The 17,546-nt window shown below is 43.0% G+C and overlaps 1 protein-coding gene across 1 annotated transcript in view; it reads right to left on the bottom strand.

Moving 5' to 3' along the window:
• The window catches only part of LOC124745303, a 52,241-nt gene that overhangs the window by 17,591 nt on the left and 17,104 nt on the right, over positions 1-17,546 (bottom strand). The window contains exon 4 of the mRNA XM_047248935.1: positions 5,741-5,813. Within this exon, the coding sequence (XP_047104891.1) occupies positions 5,741-5,813 (73 nt within the window). The remainder of the gene's footprint in view (positions 1-5,740; positions 5,814-17,546) is intronic.

The raw sequence follows: 17,546 nt of genomic DNA, 5'->3' as shown, positions 1-17,546 counted from the left end.
TTTGAATACGTCTACGATCTCATAAAAATGAGGCGCATCCAATGGAACAATGATATTTTCAATAACTTAAATGGTGTAGAAATTAATATTTTACAATAACTAAATATCTTCACTATAAACCTTTGAATTAACAACTTCTAAATACTTTATGGGATTTCAACAAACCATATCTCAGATGAAAACTTAGCACTGTATCTATTATCCCTGAAAGCTATGTACCTGTAACTGTTTTATTTATTGATTAATGATATTTTATATCTTACATAATGCAAATGTCTGTCAGAACATCTCATCCTCCACAATATAGTAGCAACTGAATGCAGCATGAATACCTCATATCTTCTCATATTACTGTCATCATTTAAGGAACATTCTAATATTTGTGTCAGTAACTTTATTTAAATACAACTATAATTGATATAAAAAACGATGGTAGTTTAAAAAGTGGTCAATCATATAGTTTAGCTGTAACACTACTGAAAAGAGTGCCAAATGATGCTTCTATCTAGCAGACGCAAATAACTGTTTAAACAATATTTTATAACAATTTGTTCTCATTTAAAGTGATCGCACTTGGGCAAGAATGCTGGCTTATTTATTTATGAACAAATCTTCATTTGAATCTGCAGTAAATGAGCTGAGTGTGACAGCATGTTTATAACATTTCTTTCATTCATATATTCAGTCAATGAGAGTTAGACTGTGGCAGAATACCGCTGGAGTCAAATGGAGACATGCACTGTTTGTGTGGTGCACTCAAGGAGAAATTCTGGGCACTTTTACGTTTTGGACTGGAAAAAAGTCAGACATGCCTGAGGAACGCGTAAGATTCGATTGTGTGGGTGATTGATTCTGGACGGTGGATGGCCGCTAGAATATTTTAACTTTTGAAGGGAAGCTAACTTCTGTGGGTTTTAAACGTGCTCCAGGACAGAATTTTAACTTTTTCACATGCATTACGAAATTTGGAATAGATAGGGTACGAGATTCTACTTGTTATCTCACGTATGTTAATGTATAAATCATCATGCTGAACTCTGAATTATTGTGAGCTGGAAAATATTTTATGTATTGCCGTCACGAGATGGACTTCATTTTTGGGACGTCTTTGATGACTGTTTAGCTTGATGATTCTGTTACCATTCTCGTAATGCTCTCAACGCAACTTTAATGCATTTTGTAAGATCACCTTTCTGTTTTTGTTGTAACTCGTTATCACAGGATCACTTTACATTTGTTTGAGGTCTACATTCTTGAATAAACGTAATTCAACATAATTCTCTGGCGTCATCCACATCAACTACAGACGTTAAAATAGAATCTTTCTTTATTAATTCTTCATTTATCTTTTATTTAATTATTCCGTTTATTTTATAAAGTCACAATTCTAGGCAATGCATAGACTATTTGACTTCAGGATCACAGCTACGGATTATTATCTGGAAAGCAGACGTGTTCGGCTCGTCGCTCTCTACTCATTGTAAAATCCGTATGCTACAAAAAAAAAAAAAAAAGAATCTGATCTTCAGCTTATCCTATGCGCTATTACAACATAACATCTGATAACCATTAGCGGAAAATTCTGCCAGTAACTACAGTTATTTCTCCTGCTGACGCCTATACTACCGCTTCAGTCACTCTGCAACAATTCTCTTGTGTTTTCATGTGATGTAAACCTCCTTTAACCCAAAAAAATGAGTGTAGTCTGTAACGAACTTGGGTTGTATGTAATACGCTTACCTGATCAGTTAAGATCTGCCCGAAGGTGCAGTACAAGCCAGTTTCGTACAGGAGAGGTAGTATCGTCAGTAGTGACTTCAGCGCCTTTGCCAGACTCCCGTCTCTCTGCAACAGCTAGCAGTTCACATATTCGTTAAAAGTGTTTTAATTAACAACACTACTGAATAACTGAAATGATTTCATGATCAGTTTGAAGCAACATAGTCCACTAGAAAACTTAAATTATGATACACTGCAGTAATATGACGCAAGCTAAGAAAATAAAAGGCGCCTGTAAGCTCCGCTCTTCCAAGAAAACAAATACCTCAATAGCCTTAAAAATAAGTTCCATCCACCACATAACAGTTTTTGCAATGTTTTTAAAGCTGCTGGAAACTGTCAGTGAAGAGTTCGTTTCGGTTCGATCGGAGCATTGATGTAACTCAGCTGCATGATGTAGACATCAGTAACATATGGTGTGCAGTGTCTAGTGCACATGATGGTAGTCTGCTCTGCTCTGGACCTGTGGTAGCAGGAGTTTTAATGATCAGCAGCAGAAAAGATGAATGCCACCTACATATGTCAGTGAAATCTTCAATAGCTTAGATTTGTGTCACGTTTCACTCGTTAATCAATTTGTGTTCAAAATGGTTCAAGTGGCTCTGAGCACTATGGGACTCAACTTCTGAGGTCATTAGTCCCCTAGAACTTAGAACTAGTTAAACCTAACTAACCTAAGGACATCACAAACATCCATGCCCGAGGCAGGATTCGAACCTGCGACCGTAGCGGTCTTGCGGTTCCAGACTGCAGCGCCTTTAACCGCACGGCCACTTCGGCCGGCTCAATTTGTGTGGCGTCAAGACTAAACTGATCTTTAGCTTTCCCAAATCTTTGATGACATTCTGATATCACTCTCAGGGACTGTCACCAATTTTGTCACAACATCCGCCGCATTTATACTGGACCGCCAGTCCTAGGATGTCCATGGTTTCCGTGAATCGCTTAAAGCGAAAGCCAGTGTCGATACTCGGGAAGGATACTGGTGCTTATCTTTAGTAACATCACACAGTCTCAACTTGGGGGTCATCTTTATCGAGGTTGTCGTCGGCGGGTAGTTAAAATGTGTGCGAAATCTTATGGGACTTAACTGCTAAGGTCATTAGTCCCTAAGCTTACCCACTGCTTAACCTAAGTTATCCTAAGGACAAACACACACACCCATGCCCGAGGGAGGCCTCGAACTTCTGTCGGGGAAGTTAAACCCTAACATTCCTGCCAGTAGCCATACTTCGTATGTTGCGGTTCAACTTAAAGTACTCCCTCACGCATTCATCATTTCGACCAACCCATCTTATCACTCTTGTGGGAAATAAAATTTTGGTTTGGGAAATAAATTAGAATAAGGTGATTGTGTTATTTACCAGTTTACAGCACAACTAATAAGGTGATTTACATAGAGATTAAGGTGCGTGTGTTTGGCACATGGAGGAAGGTATGGTTGTGTAACACTCTGCATCCCATAAGATGTTCCTCGGTACAAAGCATAACGCGTTAGTCTGCTTTCACAATGGTTGTTTAGTGTCACGAATCGCTCATACGAATGGGCCTGGTTCTTTATGTAACAAGCAGTACCTTAAGGCGGCTGTTCCAGGCTAAGTGCCCGTATGTAAGCAGCACCAAACCACGGGCACAGGTGGGCAGGGGTGGGCAAACAACTTATTCGTTGCGATGCGGCCATAATTTACGCAGTGGTACTACACTTGGCTAGCGCACGTTTACAGGGATGACCAAATGCCCCGTACATATGTAGAATATGGACAACAGGGTAGTATGGTGGATAGCACCCAAAAGTATTTCCTGTTACCAAATAATAATGATTAAAAATCTGTGCCGTAATATCGGAAGCTGTTCCTTTTGGAGATACCAGTATATTCAGATCAACTCATTGTTTGTACAGCCATACCAGGCCAAAGTTTTCAAATCAGAAAGCTATTCTTTCACTTGCATAACACATTTCTGATTCATCAGTGTTAACCAGTTTAGTTTCACTTTTGCTCAAGTATTAAATACTCACTTTATTTTACTATAATTATATGAGTCTGAACAAATTATGCAACCACTTATAACCTCTTAGAGAGTTTTCTTTACAAACGTATTAAAAAATTAAGCATTTTATTTACCTCAGACGAAGTCTTTGCTCTGGTGATAGCCTGCTTAGTTATATATTTTCTTCCGTTGAATAAGCAGCATTCTTATAAGTAAGTTAAAATATTATGGCATCACTGGTAGTGCTGTAAAGTGGTTTCAGTCATATCATACTAATAGAAAACAAGGGGTGTCATTATGTAACACTTCAGCAGTAGGCAATCAGACATAATCTCTCTGGGAAGAAATTACATGTGATGTTCTCCAAGGTTCCATACTAGGTCCACTACTCTTTCTTGTGTATATTAATGACCTGTCATCTGTTACATTACCAGATGCCAAGTTTGTCTTATTTGCAGATGATACAAACATTGCAATAAATAGTAAATCAAATAAAAATTTAGAAAGGGCAGCTAATCAAATGTTTACTGACGTCAATAAGTTTTTCATAGCAAATTCATTGTTATTAAACTTTGAAAAGACCCACTATATGCAGTTCAGAACTTCCAAGAGATTTCCTTCTAGTGTGTGTATAAAATATGATGACATGGAAATATGAGAAGTCGAGAGTGTAAAATTCTTAGGATTAAGACTTGATAATAAATTCATTTGGGAGCAACATACTAACGAACTGCTAAAGTGCCTACACAAGTCTATGTTTGCAATGCGAATGATGTCAGATATAGGAGATATAAATAAAAAATTGGCATATTTTGCTTATTTTGACTCCATTATGTCATATGGTATCATATTTTGGGGTAACTCCACAAATCGAGAAAAAATTTTTAGAGTACAGAAGCATATAATTAGAGTAACTTTTAGTGTATATCCAAGAACATCATGTTGAAACCTATTCAAAGAATTGGGTATACTAACCACAGCTTCTCAGCATATTTATTCCTTAATGAAATTTGTTGTACATAATATACCTATTTTTACAACTAATTGCTTAGTACACAGTACCAATACTCGGAATAATAACAATACACATAAAGATTTAAAATCACTTACTCTTGCCCAGAAAGGAGTCCAGTATTCAGCAACGCGTATTTTCAATAAGTTACCAGCAACCATTAAGAGTTTAGTTTCAGACAAGGCACAATTTAAACATAATTTAAAAGAATTTTTGGTGGCTAACTCCTATTCCATCCATGAATTACTTAGCAAGTGCAGTAGACCATTTTATTGAAAAATTATTATACCTTAATTTTGACAATACTTTGTTGTAAAAGACAAGTAACTACCTACTGTGTGAATGATGGATGTATGGAAAGCAGATGTAAGACTTAAGTCTGTAAATAGGGAAAGTTTAATTTTAAATCTTGTACACAATTTGACTGTTCTTAACTGTGATCATTGAAATGAATAATTTACTTTAATTTTGACAATACTTGTCGTAATATCCAAGTAACTAGCTGCTGTGTGAATGATAGATGTAATGAAAGCAGATGTAAGTATTAGACCTGTAAATCTTAGAAGTTTAATTTTAATTCATGTACATAATTTTACAGTTTATTGACTGAGGATCATTAAAATTAATGAAACTCAAGATTTTATAATTACATTTTTGTAATGTGCTGGGTCACATGTTCCACACCTAGGAGGATCCCCTCTTTTGTGGGTCTATGGAATGAACAATTAATCTAATCTAATATTCCAAATGACCTGTAGTTCTAGAAATGTCTGAAATCTGTGTATCAGATCTAATACTGTCAGCTGTGGTGGGGTCACATCACTCATTGCGTACCACAGGTGACTGGCATCTGCTCACATTCCAACTGTATGGCATGAAATTCCTCAACTGTTAGTCTTGAGGCATATTGCACTAAGTTTGTGATGCCATGTGGAGTGCTGGCTGAAGCTGTATACTGACAGTCATCCAACACTGGTCCTCCGAACCAGCAAGATCTGGTGGCCAGTCCACGTTTTTGCTGGCTGGTGATGATCTGTTGTTGACACACACCAAGCACACATGGAGTGTTCATGTATTTAGCCTATACTGGTGGTGGAGTTGTCTGTTGGTGCTTGGTCATGCTCTGCCCAACCTGGGTGGTGGCTGAATTGGCACACAAAATACACAGCTGGACGCAGGAACATATGGGATGGGGGCCCATGTGGATGCTCTGACTGTGTGGAAGTGAACTCTCCCTGTATTTTTTGTTGTAAATATAGATGTAATTATTCCTGTCCTATTCCTGCTATATGCATTTTTAAACTAAGCAGAAGTCAGTTCTTCAATAGTGATGTCAGAGGGATTTGAAATAGTTTAAACATTAAATATGAGCATAGCACATGTAGACTGTAGCATCATAGGAGCTGTGAAAACGATTTATTATTTAATTTTTCACTATTTTTTACATAGAATTTGCTGCTTTAAGACAGGTAACCTGGCAATCACACACATTATCTCAGTATTCACTAAGTATGCCATATTAGATTTTGGTGTCACAAGGCTGAGGAAATTTTGCAACCATGCAGGCCATTTCGGTATCCTCAGGTCAGCCATAATGGATTGTATATTTAAGACCACTGCCCTAGGTCCATATTTAGAATTCTTGTGGAGGCCATACTGAAGTCCTCCCTCTTGGAGTCTATACATCAATTGGTCTTTGAGCTGTTGGAGGAAAACCATTAATTTTTTGAATTTCCGCACAATTTTTGAACTTCCTGCCTTTTTATACACATGGCCTCTAATGTTAGACGGCCAGACTGAGTAATCTGACAATGACACAATCGAAAGTCTGGCAACAATGGACACTGTTCCAAAATGCACACAGCTATACTACTCATTTATTATTTTAATATGGAGAGAGGGGAAAATGTTCACAAAACACAACCAGTCTCAATAAAAGCAGTAGGTAAGTTACATGAGATGCCTCTGAGGCTTGGTCCATGCCATCACTCCACTCATGTGCCTGCTCCTGTCGCTAGCTGCCGCCTGGCCTCGACCCTTGCCAGGCACTGCCCCTGTATCTCAACCCATGTCCCTTATTCTTCGTGGCTCCTGCCACCTGTGACTTCTGGAACACTTCACCTGCCACCTGCAGGTTATAAGGCCACTCATTACCTCTGAGCTTGGCCCAAGTCACATTTCGCCTCTAAGCTACAGCTGCTGCCACTTGTGAGCCTTGAGCTCCAGATATTATATCCCACAGCTACTCTGCCATGTGCTGCTCCCAGTTCCTGTCCCATGTCACTCACTACAACTTGTCATTTGCCTCTGCCACATTCCAGCCCCATTCTTGAAACTGACTACCTGTTGCCATAGCCACAGATCTCATCTACTGTCATCTGTCACCACCAAGACCTGGGTTTTGACCATTTCAATCATCATCAGAGAGCTCCTGTCCATGTCATCCAGTGCCTGTGAGTCCTGAACTATACCTACTGACCACATGTAGCTCCTGGCTGTGGTAACTACTTCTCATCCTTTAGTAAGAACAGGATGTTCCAGCAATGGATCATTGTAGAATCAGGGTCTTTTGAGCTAAATACTGGGGGATGTGGCGTGGAGCAAGACGGGTTTCCAGTTGGGAATATTTGGGAAGTTATATCCAGTTGCAGCGATTATATTACAATAAAAAAAAACATCCCACAAACCTTTGTCAGAAATGATGGATGGGCTCAAGTTTTAATTTAATTCACAGACAATATGTCTCTCCCTATACACAGTGAAGTCGATGACGTTTTGGAGGTGAGTGTATCCGTGTTATTATCATTCTGTAGTGATACCCATTTCCATTCTCCACATCACTAGTCCATGGAGCAAGGGCACCGATGGGTTGTTAAGGGGGGAAGAGATTCTGTATCCCCACCACCGAGTGATGCGTTGCATACCAAATGATAGCTCAATTGAACAAGCAATGGTCAGTATATGAACTTGATTTGCACACATGCTTCCGATTAGAAATATTTTTTTTTAAAAAGATGTAACATAATTTTACTTCATTACAATATGAAGGCAATAAGAATATTGCTAATTATAGATGTGAACAGTGCAATCAACAATACACGACTCAACGATACAAGAAGTATGATAAAGAGGCAAAATGACAAGAGAGTCCAGTGCGATACATATACAGACGTGGTAAGGGTAAAAATTATAATGCCGTTCTTCCCTTTCAAAACAGAGAAAAACAAGGAGTGCCACGCCCCCTTCTTAATGCAACTTGTTCTTCACTCACTGATAAGTCTGCACTGTTAACAATGATGAACTAGGCTTTGCTGCAGAATACTACAGAACTCTAGACACGTAGAGCCCTTGTTTTGCTTTCCCATCTGTACAGTCAAGAAGAGAGAGATTGTTTGGCTACATATTACGATTTTGGTCGTTGCTAAGAACTGTAGCTGAAGGATGGTGGAAAGGACAAGCCTAAATGTAAGTGTTTAAGGTAGGTCAGATGAGACTTTGTGAGAGAAGAATTTGACAGAGCACTGCCCAAGACGGAACATGGCGTCTGAAGTAGAAGACAGTCCCTCAGAATGATTGAGATCCTAGGGAGAGCCAGCGATGTAAAACATAGTCACCCGTGCGCAACATATGCGAGGCAGAACTACAAGAAGAACTACAAGAAGAACGTAGTAGTCCTAATCACAAAAATGCATATGCTGACAGGTGTAAATATTAACAAACTATCAATTTAGGAAAACAGTCTTCTAAAGTACTGACATGAATTATTAGAGAAGAATGGAAAAATTGTTAGAAAATGGCCACAGGAAAGATAAGTTTGGGTTTCGAAGAAATGTAAGGGCAGCTGTGGCAGTACTGACCCTACGACTTAGAAGATAGGGTGAAGAAAGGCAAACCTAAGTTAGTAGCCTTTGTATATGTAGAGAAACCTATTGGCATTGTTGATTTGATCGTACTGTTGCACTGCACATAATTTACTTTGAGTAGCTGAGTAAAAATTAAGACACCTTCCACAGTTAACACAAGAAGCCAGGGAAGCAGGTCAAGACATATGGCTGAGCATAGTTACACAAGCTGCCTAATGACATAGCGAGCACTGCTGCCGAAGCGTCTAGGTGGTTACCTCAAGTTGTCGCCAAGCTGAGGGACAAGAATCGTGAACAATATCGACACCGCAGAAAGACAAAAACCCACCGGTCTGTGCAGGCTGATTACTTCAAGCCTAAACCACGAATTTGTTGTGACGTACGTGACAAAAGCCGATGCTGTAGCAAAACAAGGGTCGGCCAAGACGATGTGTACTGAGGTGACAAAGGTCATAGGATAGCTCGTAATATTGTGTCAGATTCCCTTTTGTCTGGCGTAGTGCAGCAACTCGATATGGCATGAACACAAGTCGCTAGAAGTCACTTTCGGAAATACTCAGTCATGCTGCCTCTATTGCAATCCATAATCACATCCGTGTAGGATGTTGTGCACGAATTGACCTCACGATGATATCCCACAAATGTCCGATGTGACTCATGTCGGGGGACCTGGGTGGCCAAATGCTCGAATTCTCCAGAACGTTCTTTAAATAAATCGCGAACTGTTCTTGTGTAACATCAAGCGACGGAGCGATGGCAGGTGAGCCTGGAATGTCACAGCAGAGAAGGCTGTGAGACGACATCAACCAGTAGTACACTGACTAGGACCGCACCACAACAGGAGAGGCAACTATATGAAGAGAATATAAGCGCTGCTCCAGCTAGCCTCAGGTGCATTAGAAGACGAGCTGTGATATAAACTCTATAGCAGTGACTTATGAACTTGTGTGATTTGCTTGCATGGAAATTGTGTATATCGAATGACACTGATTATTTGCATGCCACCATTTGCTTGTGACCCATCTTTATAGAAACGCCAAGTTTTGGCAGTATAACTTACTATAATAAACTCTATTAATAAGAATTGCTTGAAGTGTTGTCTCTATCTCCAGGATTGGAGCCCCTCTATTCCAAGACGACGGATTCCACTGCCTGGGCTACCCTCAGGGTGCAATCTACACTTTGAAAGAGCCCCTTTCTGTTGCTGTGTGTCTGCCTGCCTGCCGGCTGGCCACTGTCGTCCGTCCGCTGTCGCCGCCGCCTGGTGTTCGCCACCACCTGTCACTGTCATCTGCCCCTCCGTTCCCCTGCCTGCCTGCCCGCCTGCCTGCCCGTCTGCCTGTTCGCCGCCGCCCGGAGATCGCCGCCGCCATCCGGTGTTCGCCTCCGCCACCTGTCGTCGTCCGTATACCGCCGTCAGCCGCCTACAATCGTCGCCCGTCCGTCCTTCGCCGTCCATCCGTCCCTCGCCATCTGTTCATCATGAGCTTTTCCGTCTCCACTGCCATGTACACCTTCCCCTTCCCCACTTCCACTGTAACTTCCTGGAGTGCCACTCCTGACCTCTCCTCTATACCTCACCTCCCCTCCCTCCATCTCACCCACCCACCCCATCTCCTTCCCTGCTGTTTACCCCCCACATCTACACCCTTCCCCTAGTCTCCACTCCCACAACAGCTCCCACTCCTGCCTTCGCCCTCCTGCCCTCACGTATGCCTCTGCTGCCATCTCTGCTGTCACCTTTCAGGTGGTCGGCTTCCCCTCTCTCACCTCCCCACATCACTTCATTATCTGCCTCCCCCACCTCCTTCACGTCATGCTGGGCCACAATTGCCACCACTGAACTGGCTGCATCTCCCAGCACCTCCATCACACCTACAGGATCTGCTGCCTGTCACCTCCCTCTCCATCCCCATCCCTCTCCCTTCCTCCCAGCATACTCTCTCCAAAAAACCCCAGAAGTGTGTCAATGCTGGCTCTGTTCCAGCCACTTCCCACAAAAAGTCAACGCTTCTTCCTACTCCGCGATTGTCTCCATGGATACCACCCCTCCTCCTGTCACCCATACCCAAGCCCCCAGCCTCCACACCTTTGTCCTGTCCACTCTGGACCTCAAGTTCCTTTATGCCCATACTCTCACCATGGAGATGCTTCAATCTCCCAGGTGATTCCCCACAGAGACTCAGTCATAAAGTCCCCCTCCCCCTCCTTTCATAAGGACCACCTATGTAAACTCATGTGCATCATGTTTGGCCCCCACATGTCCTTGACAACCTTCCTCTCCTCTTCCTCTCCTCATCAGCCCCAGCCTCCACGTTGTCCCCCTACCTACACCACCATGATCACCAAGCTCAGCCCAGTGATCCTGGAGGATGAGATGTTGGCTGAACTGAACTCCCACCCTGACCAGGAAATCCACTCTGCCTGCCGTTTCCTCAATGCCTCCAGTCCCACTTATCTCATGCAGGTCTTTTTGGAGTCCCCCTTCTCCAGTGACCACCCTCTCACATACGGTGCCCTGATTTTCCGCCACTGCCACCCTGTTTAATCCTCCAAATCCCCTCCCAAATCCTACTACTGACAATGCTGCCTCATGTATAATGACTACCTGTCCCCCAACTGCAACGCCCCTCCCCACCTGTCCGCATATCAAGGGCTCCCATTTTCTCAAAACCTGTCCCAACCTCGCCACCCCTCCTTCCTGTAACATCTGCACTGGCCCCGTCCCATCTCCTCCCACAAGTGTAAAGCAAAGCCCTGTCTTGCCACCTCTGAGCTTACTGTCCCTGTCTGTCCTGTCGACCCCAACAATTCCCTCTGTCCACCCCCCCCCCCCACCATGGCTGAAGACATCATCCATTTCTTCACCATAGTCCTCCAAAATAGTCACCCTTTCCAACACCCCCACACCCTCCAACAAATCTCCCTCGTTGTCCACTCTGTCTTTCACCTCAACACCTTTGCTACTTACTCCCACAACTACTCCTTTGCCAGCCTCAACATCCTAGTTAAAGCCTCTTTCCTCCCCTCTCTTGACCCCCTCCCTTCCTATCATGGCACGTCACAACAGTCGCATCCTCTTCCCGAACATCTGCTCCTTCTGCACCAACAAATACCTACTCATGAATACCCTCTCTAACCACCGGGTTGACACCTTTCTCCTGAATGAAACGTTTCTCCAGCCCTACCATACTAGCCACACCTCTCCCTATATCATCCACGAAACTGATGCTCCTGGTCCTCAAGCTTAGGGTGGAGATGCCATTGGACACCTTAAGCACATCCCCATCCAGCTACAACCCCTCCTCAATGACCCACCAATCCTCAGTGTCTCCATCCCCTCCCTCACCGTTACCTGCAGCACAATGTATGTCCACTCCACCGCTCCTATTCCCTATGACTTAATTCTCCCATGCTGAATGCACCTTGTCTACCTATATGAGCGCTGCCAACATCAGCATTCATAGCTGCTCCCCTGCTGCCCTTTGGTGGTGGCTCAGTTCCTTCTCATGATCCAAGATAACCCTGTTCCCTTTCCCCAGCACACCTGTCCTGAAAGCAACACTATCCCCAATATTGTCATTGCCTCCGCTAACCTCCTGGGGTGTATCGTTATCGACATCCTTGACCCCACAGGTACCAATTATCTCCCATCCTTCTCACCATAACATCTGCTCACCACCTCCCTCCAGGTCCCCACCCTGCACTCCCTCCCAAGGTAGTCCATGACTACCATAGTGCCAACTGGGATACCTATCGGGAATCCACCACCACCCATGATGAAAGGCACCCTTTTACCTATCACCATCCTGACGACATCATCTCTGCCTCTTCCTTCCTTCAGAAGGCCATTACTGATGCCGTGGAGGCCCATGTCCCCACTGAAACCATCAACCTCCACCATCCCACTCTCCCTCCGCAGGCTGTTCTCCTCCTCTGTGAATCCTGCCACCTCTATCGCTCCTTCCTGTGCACTTGAGACAGGGATACATTCCAGTGCCACCGACAAATAAAGCGACACGTTTGGAATCTGATTACAGCAAAGAAACGCTGGGACTGGCGCCAGACCTGTACACGACTCAATGCCACCCGCCCTATAAATACCTCCAAGTACTGGTCAGCCTTCCATCGCTTTACTGGTTCTGATTCTGCAGGCCATTACCCCCTTCTCCATAATTGCCACCCCCTTCCCGCCAACCTCAGTAAGGCCAATCACTTTGATACCCACCTTTCCAAGGCCTTCTCCATCCCTGATGATCCCCACTTCGATTATTCTCTTTTCCCCCCCATCATGGAATGTGCCATTACCTGAGTCACTCCACTTGCTCCCAGTCTCCAGTAGTTGGGACAGTTGCCCCCCACCCCCACCCAACATCAGCACTCCTCTGGTCAAAACACAACATGGCCCCCGGTCACGACTGTGTCACCTACCACCACGTCAGAGAACGCCCCTTCTACTTCCTGACTTTCTTGCCAATTTATAGTATGTCATCCTCTCTACCAGCTTCTACCCTGACCTGTGGAAGACTTCCCACGTCCTCTTATTCCGCAAACTCAACAAACTCCCTTCCATCACCTCTTCATATCGTCCCATCTGCCTCACCTCCATCTTCAGTACGGTCTTCGAATCCATCCTCTGCCATCGTATCCATCACCACCTCTATTAGCACCACCTCTGCCCTCTTATCCAGTGTGGCTTCCGACCCTTCTTCTCCACCAAAAGCCAACCCCTTAACATTGTCCACCTTCACTCCCTCCAACTTGGCTCCTGTCGCTTCGCCATTTTTGTTTCCCTCGACCACCAAAATGCCTATGACCGCATATGGAATCCTGGTCTCCTCTTTAAACTCCAAACCTACACCCTGCCTATCAATTTCGTCTGTCTGGTCTCTTCCTTCCTCTCATGCTGTCCTTCCCATGTCACCCTCCATGATTCCAACTCCCATATCTCTTACCCCACTGCTGTCATCTCCCAGGGCTCCATCCTCTCCCTCTCCTCTATCTCCTGTACACCATTGATATGCCCAAGCCACCCCCACCTGTCCACCTCCGCCAATATGCTGATGACACCATCTTCCTGGCTCTCTATCCTACCCTTCAACGGTCCCAATGCACCCTCCAAACCCACCTAGACTTGTTCACCACTTGGTGTAACCAGTGGTTCCTTCGTATGAACTCCTCAAAAACCCAGGCAATCACCATAGGCTGCACCACCCACTCCTTCCATATCCATGATTTCTACCTAACCATTTATGGTCACCCCATCCAGCTCACCCCCACCCTGAGATACCTTGGCCTCACCCTTGACTGTCACCTCACCTGGACCCCTCATCTTCTGACTATCCAGCAGAAAGCCCATTCCTGCCTCCACCTTCTGAAACTCCTGTCTGGCTGGACATGGGGGCAGCATCCTTCCACTATCTTCCACACCTACAAATCCCTCATCCATCCTAAACTCTGTTATGCCATTGTTGCCTGGATCTCTGTCCCCCCCCCCTTGCTGTTATAAGGCCCTCCAAATCCTGGAACACCATGTGCTCTACCTTGCCTTCTGTGCCCTCCTTCCTTCCCCCACACGACTCCTGTATGACCTCATCCCCTTGCCCCACCTCCTCCTTTTCCTCCAACATCTATGCATCCTTTTCACTGCCTGCATGCTTGATCCGCACCACCCCCTGGTTTCCTCCATACTCTCCATCCCTCGCCCATTGCTGAATCCCTCCCTCTCTCCACCTCCACACCCTCCATCTCCTTCATCAGGGCAATTTACAGTGCCTCCCCCTCCCGTATGTTGAACTTCACTGTGACATCTACCCTTCCTCCCAACTGTAGCCTGGCCTTGTTCCCCCCTCCCCAGGCCAACCTTTTCCCTCCTTCTCCCAGAGCGGATTTTCCTCTTTCCACTCCTGAATCCCTGCACCCCTTCTTCAGCTTTTCTCCTCTCCTGTCCCCTCCCTTCTCGACCCCCCGCCCCCCTCTGCGCGCCCCCACCTCATCTCCCTTTGTCTCCCTTCCTTCTTACCTCCTTTTCCATTCTCCCGTGTCCTCCACCCCTGGCAGATCCTCCCAGGTTTTTATTCATTCTCAAGTGTGCTGTGTTAGTGTTGTGTTCGGTGCCATTATATTATGTCATCAAGTGATGTGGTTATGATTGTGTGGTCGTACAGTATCTAGTCCATGATTGTTCCATGCTACGCCATCCGTCACGTGTCTGTTTAAATCGTATACAACTTTTTATGCTCCAGCCATACTTTGCTTTTAATCCTTACAGTGTTTTTTTTCTGTAAGATACTTTTTTAGATTTTTACCTCCGTTTTAAAGTCGTCGCTTTTTGTATGCTTTCTTCTCTTAAGTCCGCCTCTTTTTCTATGATACGCCATGTTTTCTTCTTTATATTGTTTTAAATGTCTTTCTGTCTACCTGTAATGTCTCTTGCCAGCCCGTCCCTGATGGGGAATCGCAAATACAATAGAGGAAAAAAAAATTGTTGTCTAGCGCTGACTGATCACAGCACCTGGTGCCCATAGTTGGAACTGGATGGTAGCACTGTGACACATGGAAATCATGCACCCCATATTCTGTAAATTAATGCTGCCATGTTTGGTACTCGTACGGTGATTAGTTTTTGTGTCATAACGTGTTAAATAGGGAAAGTTTAATTATAACCACCCAGAACATCACATCCACCTACTTCCATCCCTTTCGGATAATTCCTTCATGGGGCGTCGTTTTTCCGTCTTAGAGTGTAGTCAGAATAAAATCCAGGGAGCAAAAAGTTATTTACAGCTTGTGCAGAAACCAAACTACAGATATAAGAGTAGTAGGACAAGAGAGGGATTTAGTGGGTCAGAAGAGAGTGAGACAGGTTGCAGTCCATCCTCAATGTTATTCAATTTGCACAATGAGCAAACAATAAGCGAAATCAAGGAAAATTTGCGAGAGTTAAAATTTAGAGGATAAAAAAAAGAACTTTAAGTTTGCCGATATGTTTGTAATTCTGTCAAAGACAGCAAAGAGTCTGGAAGAACAGCTGAATGGGACGGATACTAATACGAATACCAACACACATAAAGCAAGGTTATTGAACACAGCTGAATAAAATCGCGTGAAACAAATTAAGAAATAAAAAATGCTGCTAGTACTACATAGTAATTCAGTTTTAAAAAGTCCATACGTTTTCCTAACCTGTGATACAGATTTAAGTGTTAGGAAGTTCTTTTTGCGTGTATTTCTCTGGACCTGAAGTGAAAAGTGGACTACCAGCATTTCAGAAAAGAAGAGGATATAAGATTTTGACATGTGATGAAAATTAGAAGGGATAATGAAATGAGAGACAGAACAACCAACAGGTGCATTATTAATCTAAATGGCTATACAGTGACTGACTCGTTCCAAACACTTTTAAAATCACTTTCTATGATTTTTTTCATCACTAACAAGGAGGTACTGATCTGAATTGGGGAGAAACAAGTTTGTGGCACAACTTGACTAAAGGAAGAGACTGGTTGATAGAACACCCCCTGAGGCTACAAACAACAGTCGGTTACATAATGGAGGGAAGTGTGGGGGATAAAACGTGTAGAGGAAGACTTAGGCACCATTACAGTAAACTAGTCACATAGATGTTTGTTACAATAGACACGAAAAGCATATAACATTGCTAGCTGTTGACCGACATCTTTCAATAGGCCAAGAAAATAAAGAATTTGAAGGATTTACTTACCACAGCGGTAACAAACAGACAGGAACATAAGCCAGTCATGTTGACGAAAAGAAGTATGAAGATTGATACATTCATCACTCTCTGCAAGAGGGACACAGATCTGAAACACCATTTACAATACCAACATTGTATTCTAGCAAAATCATTGTAGACAGTTATTTCTATAATGCATTGACATAAAATAATCTAAAATAAATGAGTTTAGGTTTACTTCACCGAATTAACGCAGTGGATGGCAAAATATTGCTTTTCTGTACACGCAATGAAGTAGCTGTGCAGCATTTACGGTTGAAACAAATTTAGTTAATCTAACCTAAAGGCGACAAATATTATTAAAAAAGTTAGTAAATCGAATCACTAGAAGTGTAACTGGATTTGCAGCTCCTATCGATTTAGAACCATTAAGTTCACGAGTTCTTTCTACATAAGTTGTGCAATATTTATCCTAGATTGCGATGTGAAGGTGAAGATTCATTTCAGAAATTAATAGTGCTGATAACAGAATTCAAATTGTATGTTATATAGTGAAATGAGAGACAGAATAACCGACAGGTGCAGTATTAACTTAAGTGGCTATACTGTGACTGACAAGTTCCAAACGGTTTTGATAGGCACTTTCTATGATATCATTAAAAAATAAAACATCTAGAAGTAGTATAGTTATTCTTTACTTAAATAAAAAGAATTATAAAAGTCACGAAACAGAAAAAGTTGGATTCTTGTGACAGAAATATAAACAAAATGATAAAGAGTGGTTATGACTTCATAATTAATGTTTTGAGTGACCTATGTAATGCATTAGTCTGTGACAGGAAATTTTTCCAAACAGATAAAAATATGTTATTACTAAATCTTCCTAAAGCAAAGGAATGAGAAATTATCACTTTCCTTACTAACATCTTCATCCAAAATATTCGAGAACGTGTTACACATAACGAGAAATAATTGGCTTAGTTCATAACAGTTTGGTTTCCAGAAGCGTCGCTGAATTAATAATGCCACTTGCAGATTTACCAGCCAAATATTACATACCTTAAATAACAAAATTTCATTAACTGATAATTTTTGTGATGTGTACGAAGAATTCAATTATGTAAATAAAGATCGTCTCTTGCAAATTTGTATGTTTTATGGTTTCTGAGGTTTTGTAGGCCAATTTGAGGAAGCATATTGAGGTAGC

Source organism: Schistocerca piceifrons, chromosome 1, assembly GCF_021461385.2.
Source record: "Schistocerca piceifrons isolate TAMUIC-IGC-003096 chromosome 1, iqSchPice1.1, whole genome shotgun sequence".
Lineage (NCBI taxonomy): Eukaryota > Metazoa > Arthropoda > Insecta > Orthoptera > Acrididae > Schistocerca > Schistocerca piceifrons.
The sequence above is the reverse complement of the archived record's forward strand: the minus strand, read 5'-3'. Positions and strand labels throughout refer to the sequence as shown.